The 23,475-nt window shown below is 38.8% G+C and overlaps 2 protein-coding genes and 1 pseudogene across 2 annotated transcripts in view; 2 read left to right on the top strand and 1 right to left on the bottom strand.

Moving 5' to 3' along the window:
• Positions 1-403: 403 nt before the first annotated feature.
• On the top strand, positions 404-4,545 carry LOC147335286 (macrophage mannose receptor 1-like). Its single transcript, XM_086287475.1, has 6 exons — positions 404-431; positions 838-906; positions 2,166-2,507; positions 3,232-3,558; positions 3,773-3,864; positions 4,342-4,545. The coding sequence occupies exons 1-6, from the start codon at positions 404-406 to the stop codon at positions 4,543-4,545; spliced, it is 1,062 nt and encodes a 353-aa protein (XP_086143601.1).
• A 15,713-nt stretch (positions 4,546-20,258) lies between these two features.
• Positions 20,259-23,475, bottom strand: part of LOC147335284 (secretory phospholipase A2 receptor-like) — an 11,645-nt gene continuing 8,428 nt past the window's right edge. The window contains exon 6 of the mRNA XM_086287473.1: positions 20,259-20,462. Coding sequence (XP_086143599.1) covers positions 20,259-20,462 — 204 coding nt within the window. The remainder of the gene's footprint in view (positions 20,463-23,475) is intronic.
• LOC147335285 (E3 SUMO-protein ligase KIAA1586-like) lies at positions 21,660-23,245 on the top strand (annotated as a pseudogene).

Below are 23,475 nucleotides of genomic sequence, written 5' to 3'. Positions count from 1 at the left end.
GCACAATACTAAAATTTGATGTTCTTGACGTCATAAGTTCTAGTTAGACTTGCCTGAAGACTGTGACTGGCTCTTTAAATATCTTATGGCACACCTGTAATCAAATAAGTTTCAGTGTCTTCATAAATGCTTTGCATAATGTGTAAATAAAAAGACCTTCAGATTTACAGGAAGCTTTAGAAACAAAACAAATTGGTGGACTATATCAGGGATGTACTCAGGTATGTCTCTGATTATAAATTATTTTTATAAATCAATTATTACCTTTCTTTACTTCTTGGTACTTGTTGTTACTGGTCACGAAATTTAGTTTTAAATTGTAAATGGATATGCTGTAGTTTAGAAAATTGAGTTTAAGGTTGCTGTTTTGCTTCTTTTCTTTCCAGACTATTTCTTCTAAGCTATGGGTCATAAAACTCTCATTTGTGCAGGTACGTCCAAGCAGTGAAAACTCATTTTTGTAAATTATTTTGAAGAATGATAATAAAAGAGTTAACTAAAAAGTAAACAATGTTTAACTATGTTGCAGTTCTACTCTTAAAAACTCATTACAAGAGAAAAACACCCAACATTTGCATTATTACATTAATAATGTTTGTTGTTTTTGTTTAAAAAACATTTGGTGAAGGAGTTGAAAAACTGCCTTGAATACTATACTGAAAATATTATGATTGAAAGATTTTTGAAACAAACACTAAGATGGATCTATAGGCATTCAAATGCTGCAATCCTGGAAGCATCTTTTCTGGGTTGAAAGAAGGCACCTAGTCACAGAGGTTTTTAGTTTAGCAACATTCAGTGGATCAGTTCTAGTCATTCTACTTTTTTTTGTTGCAGGAATTTTCATAATGCATTTGATGACCACCACCAGAATTGCACTGCTTTCAGCAGGTTCCAGTATAACAGGTAAGTAAGCATGCACCTCAGCAACTTAATCAGTGTTTTGTTTTTTTAAAGCACATTTTTGATCATTGAAATCAACTGGATTTCGTTACAATTGTATTGCATATGTAATCATGGAGATTTTTGGGTGATTTGTAATGACACTCTATCAATACATTATCATAGTTAAATGGAAATTGTAACAAATTTAAATTAGTTCCATGTGTAAGAAGTGATTATTTTATTACTACTATATTTATTTTTACACTTTTGAGAATTATTGTGATGGGGTTTTCTTCACAGAATGAAAAGCATGTAAAACATGACTGAGCTATGAATCATCAAAAAGTGAAATAGTAAAATTAGAGGTGGATAAAAGTAGTAAGATTAGTTAAACCCAAAAATTTCTTTTTTTTATTTCAAGCTAAGAGGACACAGTGAACTAAATGATTGGCCAGCATTATTTGCTGATATGTTTCTGACTGAATATTCCTGAGACACACTAGGTTAGCATTTTCATCAGATTTGCCACAACCAATAAATATTTTACAATTCTAGACTGCACTCATCCAGGTTGGAGAACAAATTCTCAATAACAGATCGGGATATTTGTGCAGGCCATGCGCTGACTTTATTAGGTACATCTTGCTAGTACCAGATTTAAACCCATTTGCATGACTCATTAGCTCTTGGCTCTTTGTGATGGAGCAGCAACCTGTCCAGAGTGTAACCCGTCCTTCCTATGAAATATGAGGATGTATGGATGTTAAAAATCACCTTAAATTATAATTTTGAAAAATGCATTTAAGATAATTTCAGTAATAAGAATAAAATGAAATCATGTATTCTTTTTTTAATTAAAGGAACATTTGTTAGTATTTGCAAACACAGTACCCTAACTTTTAAATGCTTAAAACTTTGACCATTAAAAACTCATTATTTTCATCTCTTAAAACTGGGTACCCTCTAAACATTTAAACACACACACACACACACACACACACACACACACACACACACACACACACACACACATACACACAAATTGAATGAAACAATGCTGAGACAAGGTTATTTGAACAGACTCAAAAAACGGTATTATGAAATGAAACCAGTTATAGGACGAGACACAAAGCATATCTTTATTGTGTATTCCTGTTGGTAGGTTTAATTAGAATAGTCAGGTTTGTAGTTATGCGTGACAAACTTGATGCTCGTTGTTGATGCAGTTTGTCTGTTTTCATTGAAGAATGAAAGGTTAACCTGTTGGGGGTTTTTTTTAGTACATCAGCAGTATCACTTCATCAATAAATCCCTGACCTGGTATGAGGCTCAGAGCTTCTGCAGATTAAAGTACACCGACTTAGCCACCATAAATGACATGGATGATGAAAACCAGCTGATCAACACACTGGGCGGTAACGTGGCATCGTCATGGATTGGACTCTACGATGGACAGATCAACAGGTGGCTTTGGTCTGATGGCAGCGGTATAGCGAGCTTCACCCAATGGAGCCCTGGTGAACCAAACAACGCTGGAGGCATTGAGTCATGTGGAGAGATGTATGATAGCCTCTGGAATGACGCGCCATGTGGATTTGCCATGGCTTATGTGTGTTATGAAAGTGAGTAAATGACACACTGATTTTTGTAAATGTAAACTGATGTAATTACACACAGTTATCAAAATGAACAAAACTTATAGGAGTTTAATATGAATTATTTGATCATGAATTCATAATGCTTATATCTTAAACTAGACAGGAAGTCTTCATCTGAGTAGCACACAAAATAATGGCATAGGCGTGGTTCTTTTAAATGTATACATATATATGAATACATACTTTACACAATATAAACAATTGAGGGCCCTTTTTAAATATAACCCCACACACACACACACACACACACACACACACACACACACACACACACAAATAATAATAATTAAACAAATCACACTGAAGAGAAAGTCTTTAAGAACTTTAAGACCAATTCTACTAACTTCAAAATGAATACTAGTATTTGTTTTAACATCTCATTATGCAAAAACTGATACTTTTCTTAAAAAGAAGTCATTAAAGCTCTAATTCTGTGTCTATAAGACAATGTCCTTCTTATGTGTATTCAATTCATTCAATTTATACGGAAAGTTCTGATTGTTATCCAATGTGATTTTTTTGACGTAACAAAGTAAGCCTAAGTTTTCCATCAGTATTTATATGAACAAACGTCATGGCCTTGCTGATCATAAATCTGACTCTAAAAATCTTACCTGATTTCTACTTTTCTTGGCAGAAAAAAAGATGTCTAACTTCCTTTTATTCCTCTCTCCTTGTATGTTTTTAGTTCAGCAGGATGGCAGCAAGAAGTATGTGGTTTACACACAGGGACAAACCTGGCCAAACAGTCAAGATCTGTGCAGGCAGAAGCACACTGATCTGGCATGTGTGCATACAGCACAGGAAAATTTAGCGATTGCTGCAGTTACAAACGTAGTGTGGTTCGGTCTGTTTAAAGATTCCTGGTACTGGTCAGATGGAACAAAGACCTCCTTCAGGTACTGGAAAAGAGGCGGAAGTTATAATGGAAACTGTGTTACTGTGGAAGGATCACAGCAGGGACGCTGGATACCAGCTGACTGTAACCAGAAAGGAACATTCATGTGTCAAGGAGGTAAGTTCCTGAAATACAAAAGCAATAAATGAGTTCCTAGAAAAATGTGATGTTTTTAATTAGGTGTCTGAACTTGGATAGAAAAATAATAATATTCATAATAAGGATCGCAATCAACACAACAGCTTTCTTCTTCCTTTCCTGGATGTAAGAGCATGCATCAAGACAGTCTAAATAATGGCTGAGATTATATTTCTGTGTTTGTATTCTGCAGGTCTCAAGCTAAAGAAGATGGTCATAAAGATGAAGGTGCAGTCTGATGTGGATCTCACTGACTCTACTACTTCCAGCCTATTCCTACAGAAGGTACAAACATAGCTTCAAGGGTCCACCAGGGGAAACTGGTTATACTGCAAGAGTTCATAAAATTACAGTAAACAGAACATCAACCAAAAACTACCTACAGAAAAAAATAATACCAGTATGCAAAAAGTCTTGAGTAGAGTCAAAAATATAAAAAGAGTAATATTTTCAGTGAAGCACATCTGAAGCACTTTGTTATTTATGACATCATGAACTCATCCCTGAGGTCTTGCTGTCTAGCAAAACTGTCAATTCTATTTTTATACATAATACATTATGGTCTGTGTGCATTTGTTTTTGAAAGCAATAGAGACTGTTACTACATATTTAAATTCAACACTCCAATAAGTCCAACTGATGATTTAAAAATGGTTTAATTATTATAGTTATCTTAATGTTACACAGAGAGGTATGAAGCTGTGTGCTAAATCTGGAGAGTATGTCAAACAATTCTTTTCTTTGATCGTATTTTTCTTTTAGTTGGAAACAATCCTGAGAGATCAAGGGGTGACTGATGTCCAACTTAAATATAAACGTGTATTTCAACCTCAGTTGAAGACCACTGAGAACACGGGTACGAGAGGCCTCCGTACAGGGAGCATCTATCATGCTAACCTTAATTCGAAACATACCAATCATTTTGTGCAAAGTAATTTAGTAAAAGAACAAACAAACAATCAGTGAAAAGGTTTTTTTCCTCTCTTTACAGGATGCTGAGAGCAGAAGTGCCAATGTCGTTTTACTGCAACATTAGTGGTTATAGTGGTTTGTAGAGCTGATGGATGGAAACAGATTATTTAAAGATTGTTGCGCTCCCCAGCAAATTTATTTACCCTATACTTGTGTAGTTCATAACAGCTGATGTATATTCTAATCTACTTATTAAGCAGAGTAAACTTCTTACAAACACTGGATCTTGTCTCCAATTTCCCCCTTAAGATTTTTGGTCATAATATTGTAACTATAGAAGGGAAATAGTTATTATGTAATAAAATATTAAATATTGCATTAATTTGAATTCAAATTCAAATCACTTTCAAACTTTGCAAAATAAAGCACTTAAACGCAATGTCCAAAGCACTGGTAGACACATTTTTCAAAGATCAGCTTAAAAAAAATGTATAATAAAAAGTTTTCTTCTTCCAGTCAGTCAAAAAAAATATTTATAGTTGTAACCAGACTGCTCTATTACCTTGCTAATGAATCGAGACAGCCACCTCTCTTAATCCATGTTTATGGAGGCATGTGGTCTGTCTACAATAAAATAACTTTCTGAATGTTGAACCTTCTTATCCAGTGTTTTTCTTTGATATTTATTTCCATGCAGTCCCCCACACCAGTTCTTGTTTTGCTTTTTGACCTTTGATCCAATATCTAAATCAAAAAAACATATGTATATGTTTTCTTTGTTTTGTTTTTTTAGATATCTAAAGTTATTCTCAGACTTGTCTGATGATGCAAGTCTTAGATGACACTTACAGGAAGATAAATATTGAGAACTCAATCCAACCACAGCATGCAAACTCAACTCACACTGGATACTGCATTTGTCATATCTTTTATAACATGTTATAAAGTGAGTGAGTGTATCAGAGGCTAGGGTTGAGCATTTTTAATAGAAAGTTAGAGAAGCAAGACATGTACATAGGAGAGTTAGTGGATATTTTGGACAACTGATGTTGAAGATGGATTTTTTAATCCATTAAACAATTTTTCCTAGAATGGCTTACTTTACATATATCACCAAAACACTGTTTGAGATGACATTATGTGTTGTAACAATTTATTGTGACTCCTTATTTCAAGACCTCGCAGTAACAGTTCACACTTTTGTTGTACAAACATGGACAGTACAGAGCATGTCTGCCACACAAAAAGATAGCCCTGGCTTTGACTGCGGGCAAGCATGAATTATATTACTGCACTGGCAAATTATTTCACTTGATTATTGTCTGGATCTTCTCAAAGTATATTTTTCCTGATATTTAGATAGTGTGGAGCAGGGAAATTATTTTACTGCTATTGTTAAATAATCATCATTATTACCATTGCATTAATAATATAATCTGCAGTATGATCATTGCTTTAACAAGGTAACAGATAGCTTTAAGATGGCCTTAAGATGTTTATGATGATGTTAATTTTGTATTTCAGATGCAGTTATAACTATTGTGTACACAATGCATATCTGTGCTTATTTGAGTTGATGTTCAGGTTCTTTAAAGGTCTTAAGCTTCACTGACGTGACTGTTCAGGTGATACATGCTGAGGGAAAACTAGAACATAGAAGGAATTGCAATACATGCTTACAAAACACTTATATATCAGGTCATTTCATATTAAGGTTTTAGTAGAGGTTCTTGGTTAAAACATTTATTTAGTAGAAGACATACACATAGTCTCAGTGAGCCTCTGGTCTAGTGAAAGGTCAGAAGTGCAACAGGTGAAGAGGTGACACAGAGAGCATGTGAGGTCGTGACACACACACATGAGTTAGATTTATTTAGAGGAGAGAGAGATTAGTCATGTCTGGATTGGAACTGCGAAAGTGTCTCGGTAAAAGAGGAACCGTCCTTGTCGTCTCGGCAAGAAAGAGGAACTGAAAGGTAGAAAGGAAGTGCCGGCCATGAAAATAGAAGATGATGTTCTGTCTTAAAAGTCATTGTGGTGTTGATTTGACGTATGTATATATCCTGTCTGTGACGTATGAAGGGGCGTCAGTAAATCAAACCCTGATGCTATAAAAATCTGTTTATGCTTTGATTAAGTTGAAGATCACTTGCTGTCTGCGTACAGAGTTGTCTTCCCACACGTGTGTATTCATTAAAAATCATTGTTTGACCAAGAGCTTCTGGACCATGGGTGGTTTGTACTCTCCCTCCTCAATTTTTGAACCTTAACAATAGTGAAATGCAAATGTCATGGGAGGTGCTTCATATAAAATGCACTTTTCTTTTGAATTTGCAACGGCCTTAATATTGATTTATTCAATTTTTAAGGTTTTTAATTTTTAAGTTATAATAATAAGTAATTCATTTCACATGATATGCAGAAACAACGACAAAAGCACAAGCAAAGTAGAGAGTGGAACATGTGGTAGAGGGTAGGAAGGCTACTGTAGGGCAGTCCTGCAGTAACCATTATACAGTATATTGTTGAGAAAGATGGGATTGAAAGAGAACAAAGCCCTCCTGATATACCTCTCATTATATCTGAGAGGGTAAAAAGTCTTAACATCCAGCCTCATATGTTAAAAATGATAAAGAATGCTATGACAGAGTTTATCTGTATGTGCTTTTGATAATAGTTATTCATCTTTTATTCTACATTAAAGTATATGTTTAATTGTGTGTGTGTGTGTGTGTGTGTGTGTGTGTGTGTGTGTGTGTGTGTGTGTGTGTGTGTGTGTGTAAGCATGGCATACAACCCATCTTGTTGTATGCCATGAGGGAGAGAAACCTTTAGATGCTTGGTCAGGATGACAAAGAACATTTTTAGAGAATGTCTGATATATACTCTTTTGAGTATATCATAACAAACAGAGTATAGAGAGGAAGAGGTCAGAAAATGTATTCTTATATATTTGAATCAAATAGGAAATATGGTGAAAAGGAATGTTCATGTGAGAAGGAGCTAACAATAAATCTAACTAAAGTGAAATGGCATAAACTGAATGATGTGAAGTGTATTCACATGTGGCTGAACTGTAATGGAATTAATAAATAAGTCATGTTAAGTTCAACATACAAAAGAAGAAAATGCAATGAAATTATTTTAAAGTTTAAAAATTTGCTTCATTTACGTGGAATAGTCTGAGAAAGCGAGGATGATGAGGTGTGACTGTACATCAGGTAATTTCTGACTGGAATACTCCCAAGAACTTGGCTCCTTTCCTTACTGGTGTATGTCCACACAGAGACAGGTGCATTATTAGCAAGGTGTATGCTTTCTTTCCAACCGCTCTCCACCCAAAGATCAGAACAAAGCCAGAGGCAGAGGCGCAGGCGAAGCAGGTTCAGAGGCCGACAGCATGGAAAATGGCGGCTGCGAAGCTCCCCGGTAGATGGTCTGGAAGGTCGCCAGTGTTTGTGTGGTTTGGTTGATGGATGAGCAGGCTGTGCTGGAGGTGACAGTGGGCATGCAGGCCATGCTGGACGTGGACATGGATGTCTAGGACCAGACAGTGGAGTAGCAGGCAGTTGAAAAGTCGTTGGGAAGGTTGTTGCAGGTGGTGGATGTGATGGCGACATGGCTGCTGCAGGCGGTTGATCTGGTGGTTGAGTGGTAGATGGAGCTGATGGCTGGACAGACTCACCAGATTCGCCAGCAGAAACAGACTGCGGTGAAATGCTCCAGTTTTGCATGGAGGAATCGGACCACAGAAAGTGAAGGAAAGACTAAAGACTGGGGCAGTAGCAGAAAAGTTGGTTCAGTTTTTTCACTGTCAAGAGATGTGCATTCGAAAGGACCTTTGGAGATATGTCTGCAGATGTCACAACAAACCAAAAGAAGATTATTTAGGTAAGCAACCTGGAAGAACCGAAGTACTTGACTCTGGAGCCTGCATCAGCAGATGTCAAGTGGTGTGTGCAAGCTTGGTGTCATAAAACAACATGAGGTGCCTCAGTTGAGCAAAATGACAATTATTCATTTTGTCTAGTCCCTCTACAATAAATGCAGACAAGACCCTACAAAGTATGAATATACTTGACAGAAGCTCAGTGAAGTGGGACGTTTGTCGTTGTTTCTGAGCACAGAATTCTCAGTACACAACTTGGAGGAAGCTGTTAGGCCTGATAACTTTCAGAGAGTTTTGCAAGAAGAAAAAAAAGTTTTAGCTTTCAGTGAAGAGACACTGTCATACACAACTCAAGCACTGAAAATGGGACATACACTACACAGAATCTCTCATATTATCCATTGTCAATACCCCATTACAGAACATGAAGCCTTAATCAAGTCCATTGACACATTCAAGAAGTTGTATGTCTCCAAGTGGTCTTAAATGGTGTTTCACTGTCCCTTGACACATCTCTGCTGTTCCCAGAGTCTTCATTTCTATCATTGTGGTGAATGGTGATGATGTAGCCAGGTCTCTGTGATGATTAACCCTCTGAGGTCTGGGGTATAATTGGCCATTTTTGACTACTTTTGATTGTACTTCTATATTTCACCTTTTCAAACTCTTTACCCTGCCTTGTTGGGTATCATTCTTTTCAGCACAACCTCAAATGTCTTAATTTAAAAAGTTGTTTTTATTACTGCAAAAATCAAAAACATGTTTAACAAATCATTTTAATAACTTGAAATACAAATTAAGATGGAAAATTCTAGAAACCTGCACAAGTTTTGCAAACAACAAAGTTATATCCAACTACTTACCTAAAAATGCTGCCAGGCATTTTAACATGATCATTTAAAACTATTAAATGGTCAAGCAATCGGTTGTTCTGCATCAAATAAGATGCCACACAAATAATTTTTGCCACTACAAAAAATAGTTTTTGTCCACTATAAACAGAGAAGCACATCAAAAGCCTGAAAGTAAGAGGTGAATCACTCCCCCTGTTTTCCACTTGAAGACAGTATTTACATTGCAAACTGACTTTGGTTGTTTATTGGATCCCAAAACTTCCCTCCTCTTCCTAAACATCCAAATGAACTAAACTTTAACTGAACTATTTTTCTTTTCCCAGGGTGGAGTTCTTCTACAGCAGTAATGATTTTTTTTAATAACTGGGTATGCAAGTTTGAATTTGTTTAGGATTTTAAAGAAGTTAACAGTATTAATAATTTTTATGTTTCTCTAAAAGTTAGAGAAATATGTTTGAGTTGTTTAACTACTTGTAATATTAGAATGCAATTGTAGCTGATGGTTCACAGTAGATGTAGATGGCCTCTTTTACTCCTCTTTCAGGGTATGTGTCTTCTCAGTCCAAAATACGACCATATACATCCACAAAGGGTCTCCTTTGTCATTTGATTGCAGCTGCACAGCTGAGTCTTATTCTGCTAAAGTGGCTCTCCTGTGTTGAGTCATGCCCCTGTGGAGTGGTTGCTTGGTCTCTCCTATACAAAGGTTCAATCAAATGATTGAGTTACTTTTTAGTATGGTATCAAGTTTGGCAAAAGGCTGATAACAAGCCATTCATTTGATTCAGCTGTGCAGAGGACTGGAGTTGGAGAGCCTTAATATAACAAATGGCTGATATGATGCACATAATTAGATAAATAAAACTGCTGGGCACTTATAGAAAGTAAAACAAGCAACAAAACAGTTTTAAAAAGAGGGAAAAGTAAAACAGGATTTAACAGATATCTCGAAGGAGATATTGTTGTGATTTGGTGCTATATAAATAACACTGAATTAGTTTAACTTCATTCTTTATGATAAAATATAAAGAGTTAAGTCTTGAAAATCAAATCAAATCAAATCAAATCACTTTTTATTGTCACATCACATGTGCAGGCACACTGGCACAGCACATGCGAGTGAAATTCTTGTGTGCGAGCCCCACAAGCAACAGAGATGTGCAAACACAACAACACAAACGAGCAAAATACAAGAATGGCCAACCTGAAACTAATAAATATATGTACAATATATAATAGTGTATGCATTTCTGGATGTGTATACTAAATATTTTCCTACGTGTGTGTGTGTGTGTGTGTGTGTGTGTGTGTGTGTGTGTGTGTGTGTGTGTGTGCGTGCGTGCGTGTGTGTGTGTGTGTGTATACACATTTTTACAAATTAAATAGTAAAAAATAAATAAATAAATAAAAAAAATAAATAAATAAAAATAATAATAATAATAATAATAAAATATATAAAATATACAGAGTTGAGACATGTGCAAAACAGTGGCATTACTGTACAGTATGGAGTGCATAATGTTGAAGTTCCAGTAGTGAAGCTGAGGTGTCTATGAAGTGTTCAGCAGTCTGATGGCCTGATGGAAAAAGCTGTCTCTCAGTCTGCTGGTACGGGACCGGATGCTGCAGAACCTCCTTCCTGATGGAAGCAGTCTGAACAGTTTATGGCTGGGGTGACTGGAGTCCTTGATGATCCTCCCCGCTTTCCTCAGGCACCGCTTCCTGTAGATGTCTTGGAGGGAGGGAAGCTCACCTCCAATTATCCGTTCAGAGCACCGCACTACTCGCTGGAGAGCTTTGCAGTTGTAGGCGGTGCTGTTGCCATACCAGGTGGTGATGCATCCAGTGAGGATGCTCTCAATGGCACAGCGATAGAAGGTCCTGAGGATGCGGGGGCTCATGCCGAATCTTTTCAGTCTCCTGAGAAAGAAGAGGCGCTGCTGCGCCTTCTTCACTGTTTTGTTTGTGTGTACTGACCACGTAAGATCCTCAGCCAGATGTACGCCAAGGAACCGGAAGCTGCTCACTCTCTCCACAGCAGCGCCGTTGATGGTGATGGGGGTGTGTACTTCTCTGCACCTCCGGAAGTCCACTATCAACTCCTTTGTCTTTGCGACGTTGAGGGTGAGATGGTTGTCTTGACACCAGTGGGTCAGGGCGCTGACCTCCTCCCTGTAAGCCGTCTCATCACCGTTGGTGATAAGACCCACCACTGTAGTGTCGTCCGCAAACTTCACAATGATGTTGGAGTTGTTAGTGGCTGTGCAGTCGTAGGTGTAGAGTGAGTATAGGAGAGGGCTCAGTACACACCCCTGTGGAGCACCAGTGTTCAGTGTGATGGGGGATGAGGTGATGCTGCCCAGTCTGACCACCTGGCGTCTGTCAGACAGGAAGCTAAGGATCCAGCTGCAGAGGGAGCTGCTCAGTCCTAGATCCTGCAGTTTCCTGTCCAGCTTCGAGGGAACGATGGTATTGAATGCTGAGCTGTAATCTACAAACAGCATCCTCACATACGTGTCTCTCTTCTCCAGGTGTGACAGGGCAGTGTGTAGTGTCAGGGCTATGGCATCATCAGTGGATGATGAAGATGGACTGACCATTCAGACATTTTGCACTGCAAAGCACCAAAACTATTTTCAGTAAACAGTTCTTAATTCACCCATTTCAATCTAATCTAATAAATTGATATAATTTAAAAGAAAATTTAAAAAAAAAACAGAAAAATAACAATAATTATAATTACAACTCACTATTTTGATCTATCCTTTAAATTTCTTTAAACACTGATATTGTGCTAAAGTTATGACCCACCCATCAGTTCACTATATTTTGCACTAGACAGGCCAGATTTTCAACCTACTGTAACTGCTCTCCAGGCTTTATGAAGGGGTTTGATTGATTGGGTGGCACTAAGTCCTGTTGCTCTTAAATCTGTTTTTTATCAGGAGTGGTGCAGGTGGAGCATTGTTGGTGCCTCAGCGGTCATGTCAGCGTGGGATCCGGGGGTTTCTCTGTGAATTTCACATTCCCATGGCAGTGTGCTGGGTACTTGCTCAGATCTGAAGTTTAATTTTTCGGTGTAGAAAGAAGTTTTCTTCCCACGCAGAGTGAACAGCAGACACTATTTTTTTTTTCACTTTTTAGGGAATCAAATTCAAAGTAAGGTCAGTACTTCCACGCACTCTATCCATTGTTGATCTGCACGTGTCTGTTACCACAGAGGTCGCACGCGCTTACATCATTGTCATGAGACACTCTCACAAACAAAATCGCAGTTTAGTAACGACATAACGCAGCATGCTTACAGGAAAGTAACAGTAATCAAATTACTTTATTTGCAATAGTATTATTTGCAATAGTAATAGTTGCAATACTTTACTCCTTACTTGAAAAAAGTAATCAGATTACAGTTACGCGTTACCGCCCATCTCTGGTTGTTAGGACAAACAATAGAAGTAACAATAGAAGTAAGTGTCTGTGAAGGTTCTCAGTCATCCAGGTCATCGTAGTCAAAGGAGCTTGCAAAGAAAAGCGTCTGGACTTCTTTAAAAATGCCCAAGGCGAAGCGGTCAAAAGTCTGGCTGTACTTCACAGCAAAATATGCAAACTCAGCAGCCTGCAACAAGTGCTTTAAGCTGATACTGTGATACTGTCAAAGGAGGTAACACCTCAAATCCGATGAAACACCTGGCGACGCATAGCATTTTTTTTAAAAGCCCAGAAATGCGCCGTATTTGATAGCTTGCTGCGAGACCTCACACCAAGCGCATCTACTGTGCGTGGGTTGCCTGTTATCGGACCCGGAGTTAGCAATATCCCCCAAAAACACGAAGAGGAGAGTCCTGGCCCCTAGCCCTGCCAGTGTAGCAGTAATGATGACGGATGATGATGGCAGCAGCAGCCGTTCTTCTCTGCGTGAGTAGCTTAATGTTGTTCGAGTGTAATTTACGTTGAGTAGGCTAACCACGTTATTACATTAATGCATGTAAGGTGAACTAGCAAACATCATCATAGCTACATGCGGCTGTCTTCTTGTTTGATGGCAGATACTCCCTTCACCCTGGCCAAAAAGGCTAAAATGACCAAAGGAAAAAGAGGGAAACAGTTAAACCTGAGAGGTTTAGGACAAAGTTTGTGTTTTTTCCATTGATTAAGCACTGCTTCCAGCCAAGAGTGATACCATATATGCCACATAGCTGCAGAAAAGGCTAACGTTGTTATCTTTTTACAAAAAACCAGCTGAACATGAGAGGTTTTTGGACCAATTTTGTGTTCTCCATTCTTTAAGCACCGGTTTGAACACCGTTTAAGCACCGGCACCATTTCAAAAGTACCGATTTGGCACCGGTATCGGATAAAACCTAAACGATACCCATCCCTACTTATTCCTCTAATACATAGCTGTAATGCCTTTTACATAGTTTCATTTTGATGCTTTCTTTCATTTTTAAACTGCAACAGTTTACTTTGGCTAGACAACTTCGTCCTGCATCATGAGAAGAAATCAACACTTGCCTTCCTGTAAGAGGAAAAAATAAATCCTGCTCATCTCGCTGTAACTTCCTGCAGATCACATTACACTTTTTTTTTTAACCTTACAACATTTACACAAGACACACAAACACACACGCTCGTTCAGCTGTCTTAGTGAGGACCTTCATTGACATAATGTTTGCCCTAACCCCTTACCCTAACCATTAAAAATTAATCCCTAACCTTGACCCTTAGCCTAAACCTAACCATAACCTAATTGTAACCCTGACACTAAAACCACATTTTGAGTCTTAAAAATACCTTCAAACTTGCAGGGACGAGCATTTTGTCCCCACAATGGACTCTTGGTCCCCACAAATATAGTAGCATACCAATTTTTTGTCCTTACAAAGATGTCTAAACATGTATACACACACATGCACACACACAAACCAAATCTGCCTCCCTGTGTCATGTTTCGGCTGTGTGGCAGGCAGGAGAGGACCCAAACGCAAACTCACAGGGACAGAACTTGAACTCAAAGGCACAGCTTTAATTGCTGGAAAAATAGAACACAGGTAATACAAAACTAAACTGGGAAAGCTAATCATAAAGTATACCAGGAGCCACGGGGAGAATCACACACAGCATGAGGGAGACTACGACACTGACAAAGAGAAACACAGGGCTTAAATACACAGAGAGATAACGAGGGAATGAGACACAGAAGGAGAGCACAGCTGGGAGTAATCAGGCTGGACGAGACAAGGGAAGCATAACTAGAAATACTCACATGAGACATGGACCTTCAAAGTAAAACAGGAAACACACTGACTGAACTCTAAACATGCAAACTTAACAGCAACTGAGAAGACAGACTATAGGGACCAGAAACATGGTACAAAGAGGTCACAGTAGACACAACATTGAACACAGGGAAGCCATATTACAAAGCCAAAGAACTAAACCTATGATAACCATGACTGAAATAGGGAAAAAAGAAACAGTACAACAAAGGACTCAAAACATACTCCATAATATAAAAAACACGAGATTTCTTCAAAATCAAACAGGAAACATGAGAGGAAGACATGGCAACATAAGACAACAGACATGAAACACATGAAGGGCAAGGGAGACTTCACAGGGGTTGAAAACACAAGGGGGAGCTAATAAGCAAATGAACACAGGAAACCTAATAAGCTTAAACATACACTATGAACATCAAAATGAACTAAAACTCAAAACACTGGGTCATAAGACCCAGGATCGTGACACCCTGCTTACAAAAAACATTTTTTATCATTATTTATATCATTATTGTACTCAGGTTATGGAGCAGCAGGTCAGCATTGCTGTCCCTATACCAGCTGAAAGTTCAGGAGACAAAGTGGTGACAAACTGCCAACAATGAGCTACTATCAGCTGCAGCTCTTTGTCACAATGTAACAATGTAACATCCTTTGTAGACCATTGAATTCATCCTGGGCTCACACAACAAACATGACTTACTTGATCCTGACAATGTGAAGGCTTCACTCCACTCTGTTGAAGAATATGAGTCATCTCTGCGTCGACTCTTACACATGTAGTCTCCACTGCTGGACTCAGAAACTCTGAATGTCACATCATTATTGTGTGTCCACTGTGTGGGTGTCCTGGGTCCTCTCCATCCATACTCCCACTCAGTGGTTTCACCTCCTTCCTGCACCTCACATGTCAGAGTGATCGTCTCACCTCTGAATATCTGAGGCCAGTTGGGTTGTTGTTTTACAACAACTTTATTGGAAACTGTTTACACATATTAACAGTACATAGGTTAAAACAGAGATACAAATAGAAACATGAAATCAACAGAGAAACCTTAACATTGTATGTTTGATAATCATGACTGAATGTAGTAATTTAGTTTACTGTATATTTAGTAAACTAATTTACTGAACTTACGAGTTTTCTTAATGGTGACATCATCACTTATATCAGTGTAGTAAGCTGGGTTTCCTCTTGTTCCTCTGCAGCTGTAGATTCCTCCTTGAGATACTCTGATATCTCTGTTTTGTTGATCTCTGATTTGAAGTTCAAAGGTTCTATGGGTTCGTCTGAACCACTCATATTTCCATCCATCAGAGCTCTGCACAGAGCAGGTCAGTGTCACACTGCCCCCTACTGGTATGATTGTTGTTTCTACTGTCAGTGTGGCCCTGGGTTTATCTGCTGTTATGAAAATTAAAGTAAAACAGATACATACATTAAAAAAAAAAAAAAAGCATATGTTAATGTCATAAAACCTGCTACTTGCAGGAAAATCTTCAAAATTCTTCTATTTTATTTAGTCAAGAAGCAACATGTTCATAAAAATTATAAATGTGTTGCAAAAATGAGCAAAACCAGAAAGTGCTTAAAACTGATGCAGTAGATTGAGATGAATCTTTACCAAATGAATAAAAAGAAGTCAATAAAATAAAGTGAAAACTGTTCAGTCACCTTGAGTGTGTCCAGTGCAGAGGAGTGTGCAGAGCACTACAATAAAGACAGAGACTTCAGACATTATCAAACTAAACAAACCTTTCTTAGATAAACTAAACCAGCTCCACTCTGATCTAAGTCAGTGCACTAAAATCTAATCCAGTCTACAAACAAACATGTTGGTAACAAACATGAGTCCTCTGATCACATGACCTGAAATGGTACAAACGACTGATGCTCTGTTCTTCTTACTAAAACATGTTTATGGATCAGTATGAATCAAACAATAGGAGTCAGTGATGTACTCACAGAATAGGCCCAGCTCACAGAGCAAAGTGGCTCCCATCCTCACATCCAGCAGTGACACGTCTGAAAACTTCTACAACTTTCTGTAAAGAGAGAGAGTGAAGCAGCAGCACAGCAGATACCAAAGAGCTGTGAAGACCACAAATACTTTTTATAAGTTTTTGCTTCCTTCCTTTTACACAGACAAAGCAACAAGATCTGACCAGAGGTGTGGACTCGAGTCACATGACTTGGACTCGATTTTATGACTTTAGACTTGACTTGAAAAAATGTTCTAAGACTTGTGACTTGACTTGGACTTTTACACCAATGACTTGGGACTTGAATTGGACTTGAACCGGTTTACTTGAAAAGACTTGATATTTCACCCCAAATATAAAATTTAACATGCATATTATATGGAGATTGAAAATGTGACGTCATTCACGGGTAGAACCGCAAAGGATTCTGGGAACTCGTGGCAAGCGGTACTAGCGCACGCAGGCTTTCAATTAAAATCAGTCACACAGCGATAAAAAGAAACACAAAAATGTCAAGAAGCTGTTGTATTATTAACTGCAATAGCCGGTCGCATGACAGCCACGGGAAGCCGACGGGTAAAGAGATCGGTTGTTATCGGATTACGTCGTTGAAGAGAAATTGTTCGAGCCATGTTTCCGAAGTAACAAAGACGCGACGGGTGGCCTGGATTGCAGCCATTCAAAGATCAAATATAACGTCCTAGAACCCTCCAGCTCACAGGTTAGTCTGCTCCAAACATTTACACGAAGGTCAGTGTTTTTTAGTAGTTAATACGTCATTTTCATAACATAATTGGTGATATAGGTTACAAGCAAGTCTGGCGCTGAACAGAAATTGTCACGCTATGCTCCTTTATTTATTGTGCATAAATAGTGAATTGTCCTGACACAATATTGCGTTTCTCCTCTGTTATTATGGTACATTGACAAAAACATATACTTTTATTCACAGGATAAAACAGGGTTTTTGTATCACTAATTGTCCAGTACGATTACAGCATACAGTATTATTGTCACTGCTACATTTCTGTGATGGGTACCAGAAATTATTTCCACTACTAATTAATTACCGTTGAGCTCAAAGGTCCTATTAATAAACGGTTAACGAATGTGTATTTATGACGACAATTTGTGAGACTGGTAAACTTATGATACGTACGATGGTCTTTTGTTCTACACGGTGCATTTCAAGGTCCTGTACCCATCCGTCGGTAAACTGTACCTGGACTTGTTGCAGTGACCGGAAGTTACTAAACTTCATGAGTGTGTGCACTCACTCCAAGAAGCGTATGATTATAAATATGCATATAAATATGCTACGATGAGATAGCTGACTTCATCTAACTAGCAAATGTTGTCCAGGCTACGTTGGTGATGCAGTTTTTTTTAATGTGTATGATATTTTTGTCATGCGATTTTAAAGCTGGTCCTACAACCGCATCCAAGAATAACATGCAGCTTATCTCAGAACTGTCGGTGAAAATTATTCTTGGAGCTAAGTTTAATTGAGCTGCATTTTAAAGAGGTGCAATTTCACAATTTGTGTATATTTTCTAAGTTCACTATTTTGTATGTGTTGAGAAAAACACAGATTTTAAAATTACATGGTCTAATATTTACATTTAGCATAACTGCAACATTCTTTTTTCGTTTGTTTTTTTTAAAGACTCGAAAGGACTTGAAATTCAAAGTTTCAGACTTGTGACTTTACTTGGACTTTTACACCAGTGACTTGAGACTCGACTCTGACTTGCCTGACATTACTTGAGACTTGACTTGAGACTTGAGGATAAAGACTTGAGACTTACTTGAGACTTACAAAACAATGACTTGGTCCCACCTCTGGATCTGACCACAACATACTGTCACATGTTTATTGTCTCCTGCTGCTGCAGAGACATGTTAGGCAGATTTTTTATGAGGAGATCACAAGTTAAAGTTAAATGTGAAGTCCTTTATTTTACACCCAGAAACACAACAAGAACAGAGCTCTGGCTGCACCTTCACATAACATAACATACTCCCTCTTGCCTCAAATACCGGGAACATTTTGGTTCTACAAGTTAATTGTTTATTTCATAATTACTTTGTGTCGTATGAATGATCATACGGGAAGTTTTTATCAGTAGGAAAAAGTGTAAAAGCTGTGAAAATATAAATAAAAGTCCAAAAATTTTTTCTACTTGCTTATTTGTGGTGAGCAGCAGATCAAATTGAGTAAGAATTATAAATGGCTTCATGCCACATTCAGGCCAGTGACTCATTTATGCGCTCAGACACGAGCAATACCTCTGTGCTACATGCACACATTTCTGCATCTCTGCCATTCAAAGACACTTTGTACATAGTTTATTTTATGTAATATTCAATACTGAACTGTACATTTAGTCTTTTTCAAGAAGAAATTTTTTATTCAGTGTTTTCATAAAAGCCTTGTTTTTATGCATTCACTGCTAATAGGGAGAACGTATGAGGTTTAAAGCCTGGAAAAGTTTGAAACCTTTTATTCTCCACAATGGAAAATGGCTAAAAAATAAAAATGCGTATCACATTATCTTCTAATTTTATAAATCCTGCATTCAGCTTTGCAGTCTCCAACATCAGTGAAATGTAGTCAGATGCTGCTCATTTTATGTGTTCACTTGTTACTTTTTCTGACACGCTTGCATTTAAATGCGGCTCCCCGTCTCTCTGCATACCTGGCCTGTACCACCGTCTTCAGAACGTCTGCCCTTCTTTCACATAATGGTGTGATCTCAGTCTTTGCATGTGATTGGCTGATTGTGTGCCCATAAAAATGAAGTTCCACCTCTTCCTGCATGTATTCTCTGCAGGACTGAAGACTCAGCTCCCACACACCGACGGGCCAGACACATGAAGCCACTGTGGATGACTGTATTTTTTTGGGATAGACTAGAACATCTTACCAGAGTTATTGGAAAGGTTTTATCATGGCTGAGATTCTACCTGTCCGGGTGATCTCAGACTGTTAGTTGTAAAAATGATCTCTCTCAGACCTGTGCTGTGAGGCAAGGGGGGATAAATACAACAGAAAAACACTGGATAAGAAGGTTCAACATTCAGAAAGTTATTTTATTGTAGACAGAACACATGCCTCCATAAACACAGATTAGGAGAGATGGCTATCGTATAACAATATGGTGACCAAATGAAAACATCAGAGTCACTACAAAGTAATGGAGCAGTCTGGTTGCAGCTATAAATATGTTGTTTTTTTTTCTACTGACTGAAAGAAGCAGAAAAAAATTTTCTTCACACAATTGTTTTTTAAAAATTGAAAGTCTTTTCAAAATAAAGCACTTAGATGCCATGTCCAAAGCACTGTAATGCAAAACTTTCAAAGCTTGAAAGTGATTTGCATCTATTATTAGCACTTTGATTTTGAGTTCATATTATTACAATATTTAATGTTATATTGCATAGGTTCTTCTTCCCACCCATAGTTACAATATTATGACCAAAAACCTTAGGGGGAAAATGAGGACAAGATCTACTGTTTTAATTACACTCTTAAAGTAAGTAAAAGTTTAATTTACTTAATAACTTAGGTTAGAATATACATCAGCTGTTATGAACTACACAAGTATAGGGTAAATAAATTTGCTGAGGAACGCAACAATCTTTAAATAATCTGTTTCCATCCATCAGCTCTACAAACCACTATAACCACTAATGTTGCAGTAAAACGACATTGGCACTTCTGCACTCAGCATCCTGTAAAGAGAGGAAAAAAACTTTTCACTGATTGTTTGTTTGTTCTTTTACTAAATTACTTTGCACAAAATGATTGGTATGTTTCGAATTAAGGTTAGCATGATAGATGCTCCCTGTACGGAGGCCTCTCGTACCCGTGTTCTCAGTGGTCTTCAACTGAGGTTGAAATACACGTTTATATTTAAGTTGGACATCAGTCACCCCTTGATCTCTCAGGATTGTTTCCAACTAAAAGAAAAATACAATCAAAGAAAAGAATTGTTTGACATACTCTCACTCACCTGGAAAAAGGGAATACATATGCAAGGATGCTCTTCATCGACTACAGCTCGGCATTTAACACCATCATCCCCTCAAAACTCGTCGACCTCGGGCTGGGAAAAACAATCTGTAGATGGATTCTAAACTTCCTCACAAACAGGCCCCAGGTGGTGAGAGTTGGTAAGCATACCTCCTCACCACTCATCCTAAACACAGGCACGCCACAGGGTTGCGTGCTCAGCCCCCTCCTATATTCCCTGTTCCTAAACACGAGTCCAACATCATCATCAAGTTTGCGGATGACACAACCATCATAGGCCTCATCACAGACAATGATGAGACGGCCTATAGAGAGGAGGTGATGGTGCTGTACCAGTGGTGTCTGGAAAATAACCTGACTCTCAACATCAGCAAAACTAGAGAAATTATAGTGGACTACGGGAAACAACCAGTCAGGGAACACCAGCCCATCCACATTGTGATGGCATGCCACACATGGTAAGCTCCACACCTCACCACCCGTTGATTCACTTTAGTTTAATTTACAGTCACTACTTTAAAATAGTCTACTTATTGTTTCTTTATTAAATGTATTTATTTTTCCATCACACCTTCCAATGTTTATATGGCGTGCACACATATTAACCTTGCAAGGTCAAAGTTCTGTTTTATGTTATATTAATACATCTTTCTTTGTTTGAGTTACCTGGGGGTTGGCTTCTCCTGTCTGGTAAAAGGTGTGGCAAAGGGCTGCGAGACCTGAAGTACCACTGACAGCCTAATTGGATTGCACCACATGCTTCATTGCCTGGGGGGTGTTTCATGTTTGTTTAATTGTTTTGTGTTAGTTGGTTATATGGCAGCCATCTTGTTTTCCCCCGTGTGCAGTGCTTTAAGTGGGCCGGTACGCACCGGTACTCAGTACCGCCACCTCTCCATGCGCCCAGAACGTGCTTTTAGCGTACCGGTACTCTCATTTGCACATCTGTTATAATCGTTTGGCTGCGCTGCCGCTTTTCAGAGCGCCCTTCACAAGCACGCTTCCTAATTCGTCCCACCGAGAGCAGAGACTACATTACCCATACACCAATGTGTTTTACAAGTGAAAAGCGCATGCGTCGCTTTTGCCGTTGTCATGTCAACAACTCAACGTGGTCCGGAGAGGGTGTGTAAAACGCGCAAACAGCTGCTCGGTTAAAATACAAAAACAATGAACACTTAATATGCTCTCCTGGCTTCAGACTCTGAGTAGTAAAAGAACAAGGTCAGAATCAGAGGACTCGCTGGCTGACACCCCACCGAGCCAGAATGATATCGCTGCAGGTCAGACGCAAGCTAATGAAAGCTGCACTAGTGCCGCAGCCGCGGACGACGGCACTTTTTGCGACGACGAGGACGAGAATGACACCATTTCTACCGATGACAACAGCCGCGTTAGCGAGCATGAGTGGCCAGAATGTTGGTCCCAAGCACAAGTCCGGTATTTCTCCACAAATTACAAGTGGCTGATCAGCAGAAATCAAAAGTTGGGTTGTAGTGTGTGTAGTCAAGTTTGTGCTCGCGTGGACATGCAGCAAGGGCAGAGAGTGTCGCAGGAGTGGAGTGGGTGCTTAATCTCGTCTTTTGGAAGGGACAAGGCTGCACAACAAAACTCACTACGAAAGAAAATAAAAGAGCACAGAGACTCAACTTATCACAAGAAAGCAGTTGAAATAAAAGAGAAGGCAACACAAAATACAATGCAAAAACACATTGAAGATATGAGAAAGGCTGACTACGCTTCAACTTCAATGTGTTTAGAGCAGCTTATAAGATTGGCAAGCATGGGCGTCCCTTTACAGACATGCCAATAGATGTCCAGTTGCAAGTCTTAAATGGTGTCAAGATGGGCAGAGTTTTGCACTCTAATAACTCATGTGCAAATATACTGGATCACATTGCAGCTGAAATGAAAAAGAAGGTAGTCAATGACATAGTGATGAATGAAAGAAAATTGTGTGTGCTCATTGATGAATCCACTACAATAAGTGGAAAGTCTGTGCTTGTCGTGTGCCTGCGGTCAGCTATTTCCAGTGAAAATCACCAACGTCACCTTGTCATAGGCCGTGTTTTATCAGTGCGTTGGGTTGCTTCAAGTGAGAGAACAGTGAAAGCAGTATGGGAGAACTACCAAGCTCTGCAGGTACACTTTACAAGTGCTGCTGCTGATACCAGCAGGGACTCAAGAGAGAGAGCAAAATACAAAGGACTCAATGATGTTCTCACTACTGTTTCTTTTGTGGTCAATCTTGGCATCATGTATGACGCTCTCACAGAACTCAGTGACCTCTCAAGAATGCTCCAGAGACGGGACATGACTTTGGATCAAGCCGACAGGCAGCTGGACCGACAAATCCGGGTGTTTGAGTCAATGGTATCCACACCTGGTCCCTACACACAAACTGCCATTGAAGCTGAAAAGGAGAAAATCTTCAGAAATGTATGCCTGCATGAAAATCAGAGGGTTATAAAAATCAACCATGGCCAATTTTTCCGTAGGCTGGCTGAAAATGTTAAGTGCAGGATGACTCCAACAACTTCCTCGCATGTCAGTAAAACCTCATCTGAAAAGATAGATAGTCACCTCCTCTCAGACATCAAGGTCCTCCAGTCTGACTCCTGGCCTGCATCTCTAGATATTCAATATGGGGATGCAGCGGTCAGACGTTTATGTCAGAGATTCAGAGTTGGGGAGAGGGAAAGTGTCCTAGGATTTAGGGCGTATAAAGACCTTAAAGCTTCCAAGACACCAGCAGCCCTGAAGCCGCTTCTTACAGCTGTCCGCACCATTGCAGTATCAACAAGTGAATGCGAGCGAGCTTTCAGCTCAATGAATGATACTTTGACAGATAAAAGAAACTCTCTTGACATCAAAAGGCTTTCAAATATGATTTTCCTGAAATGCAACGGACCACCCTTGGATCAGTTTAACGCACAAACA

Source organism: Aulonocara sp. 'chitande type north' Nkhata Bay, linkage group LG3 (genome assembly GCF_057382095.1).
Source record: "Aulonocara sp. 'chitande type north' Nkhata Bay isolate Kocher_YH1m ecotype deep benthic linkage group LG3, A_spYH_male_GT1.1, whole genome shotgun sequence".
Lineage (NCBI taxonomy): Eukaryota > Metazoa > Chordata > Actinopteri > Cichliformes > Cichlidae > Aulonocara > Aulonocara sp. 'chitande type north' Nkhata Bay.
This window is presented reverse-complemented; position numbering and strand designations above follow the sequence as displayed.

Excerpts from the sequence above, each read along its gene's own strand:
- LOC147335286 (XM_086287475.1), top strand. The coding sequence starts at position 404 with ATGGGTCATAAAACTCTCATTTGTGCAG. Across the intron at positions 432-837 it reads TAAAACTCTCATTTGTGCAG|GAATTTTCATAATGCATTTG; the intron begins GTACGTCCAAGC and ends TTTTTGTTGCAG. Across the intron at positions 907-2,165 it reads AGCAGGTTCCAGTATAACAG|TACATCAGCAGTATCACTTC; the intron begins GTAAGTAAGCAT and ends GGTTTTTTTTAG.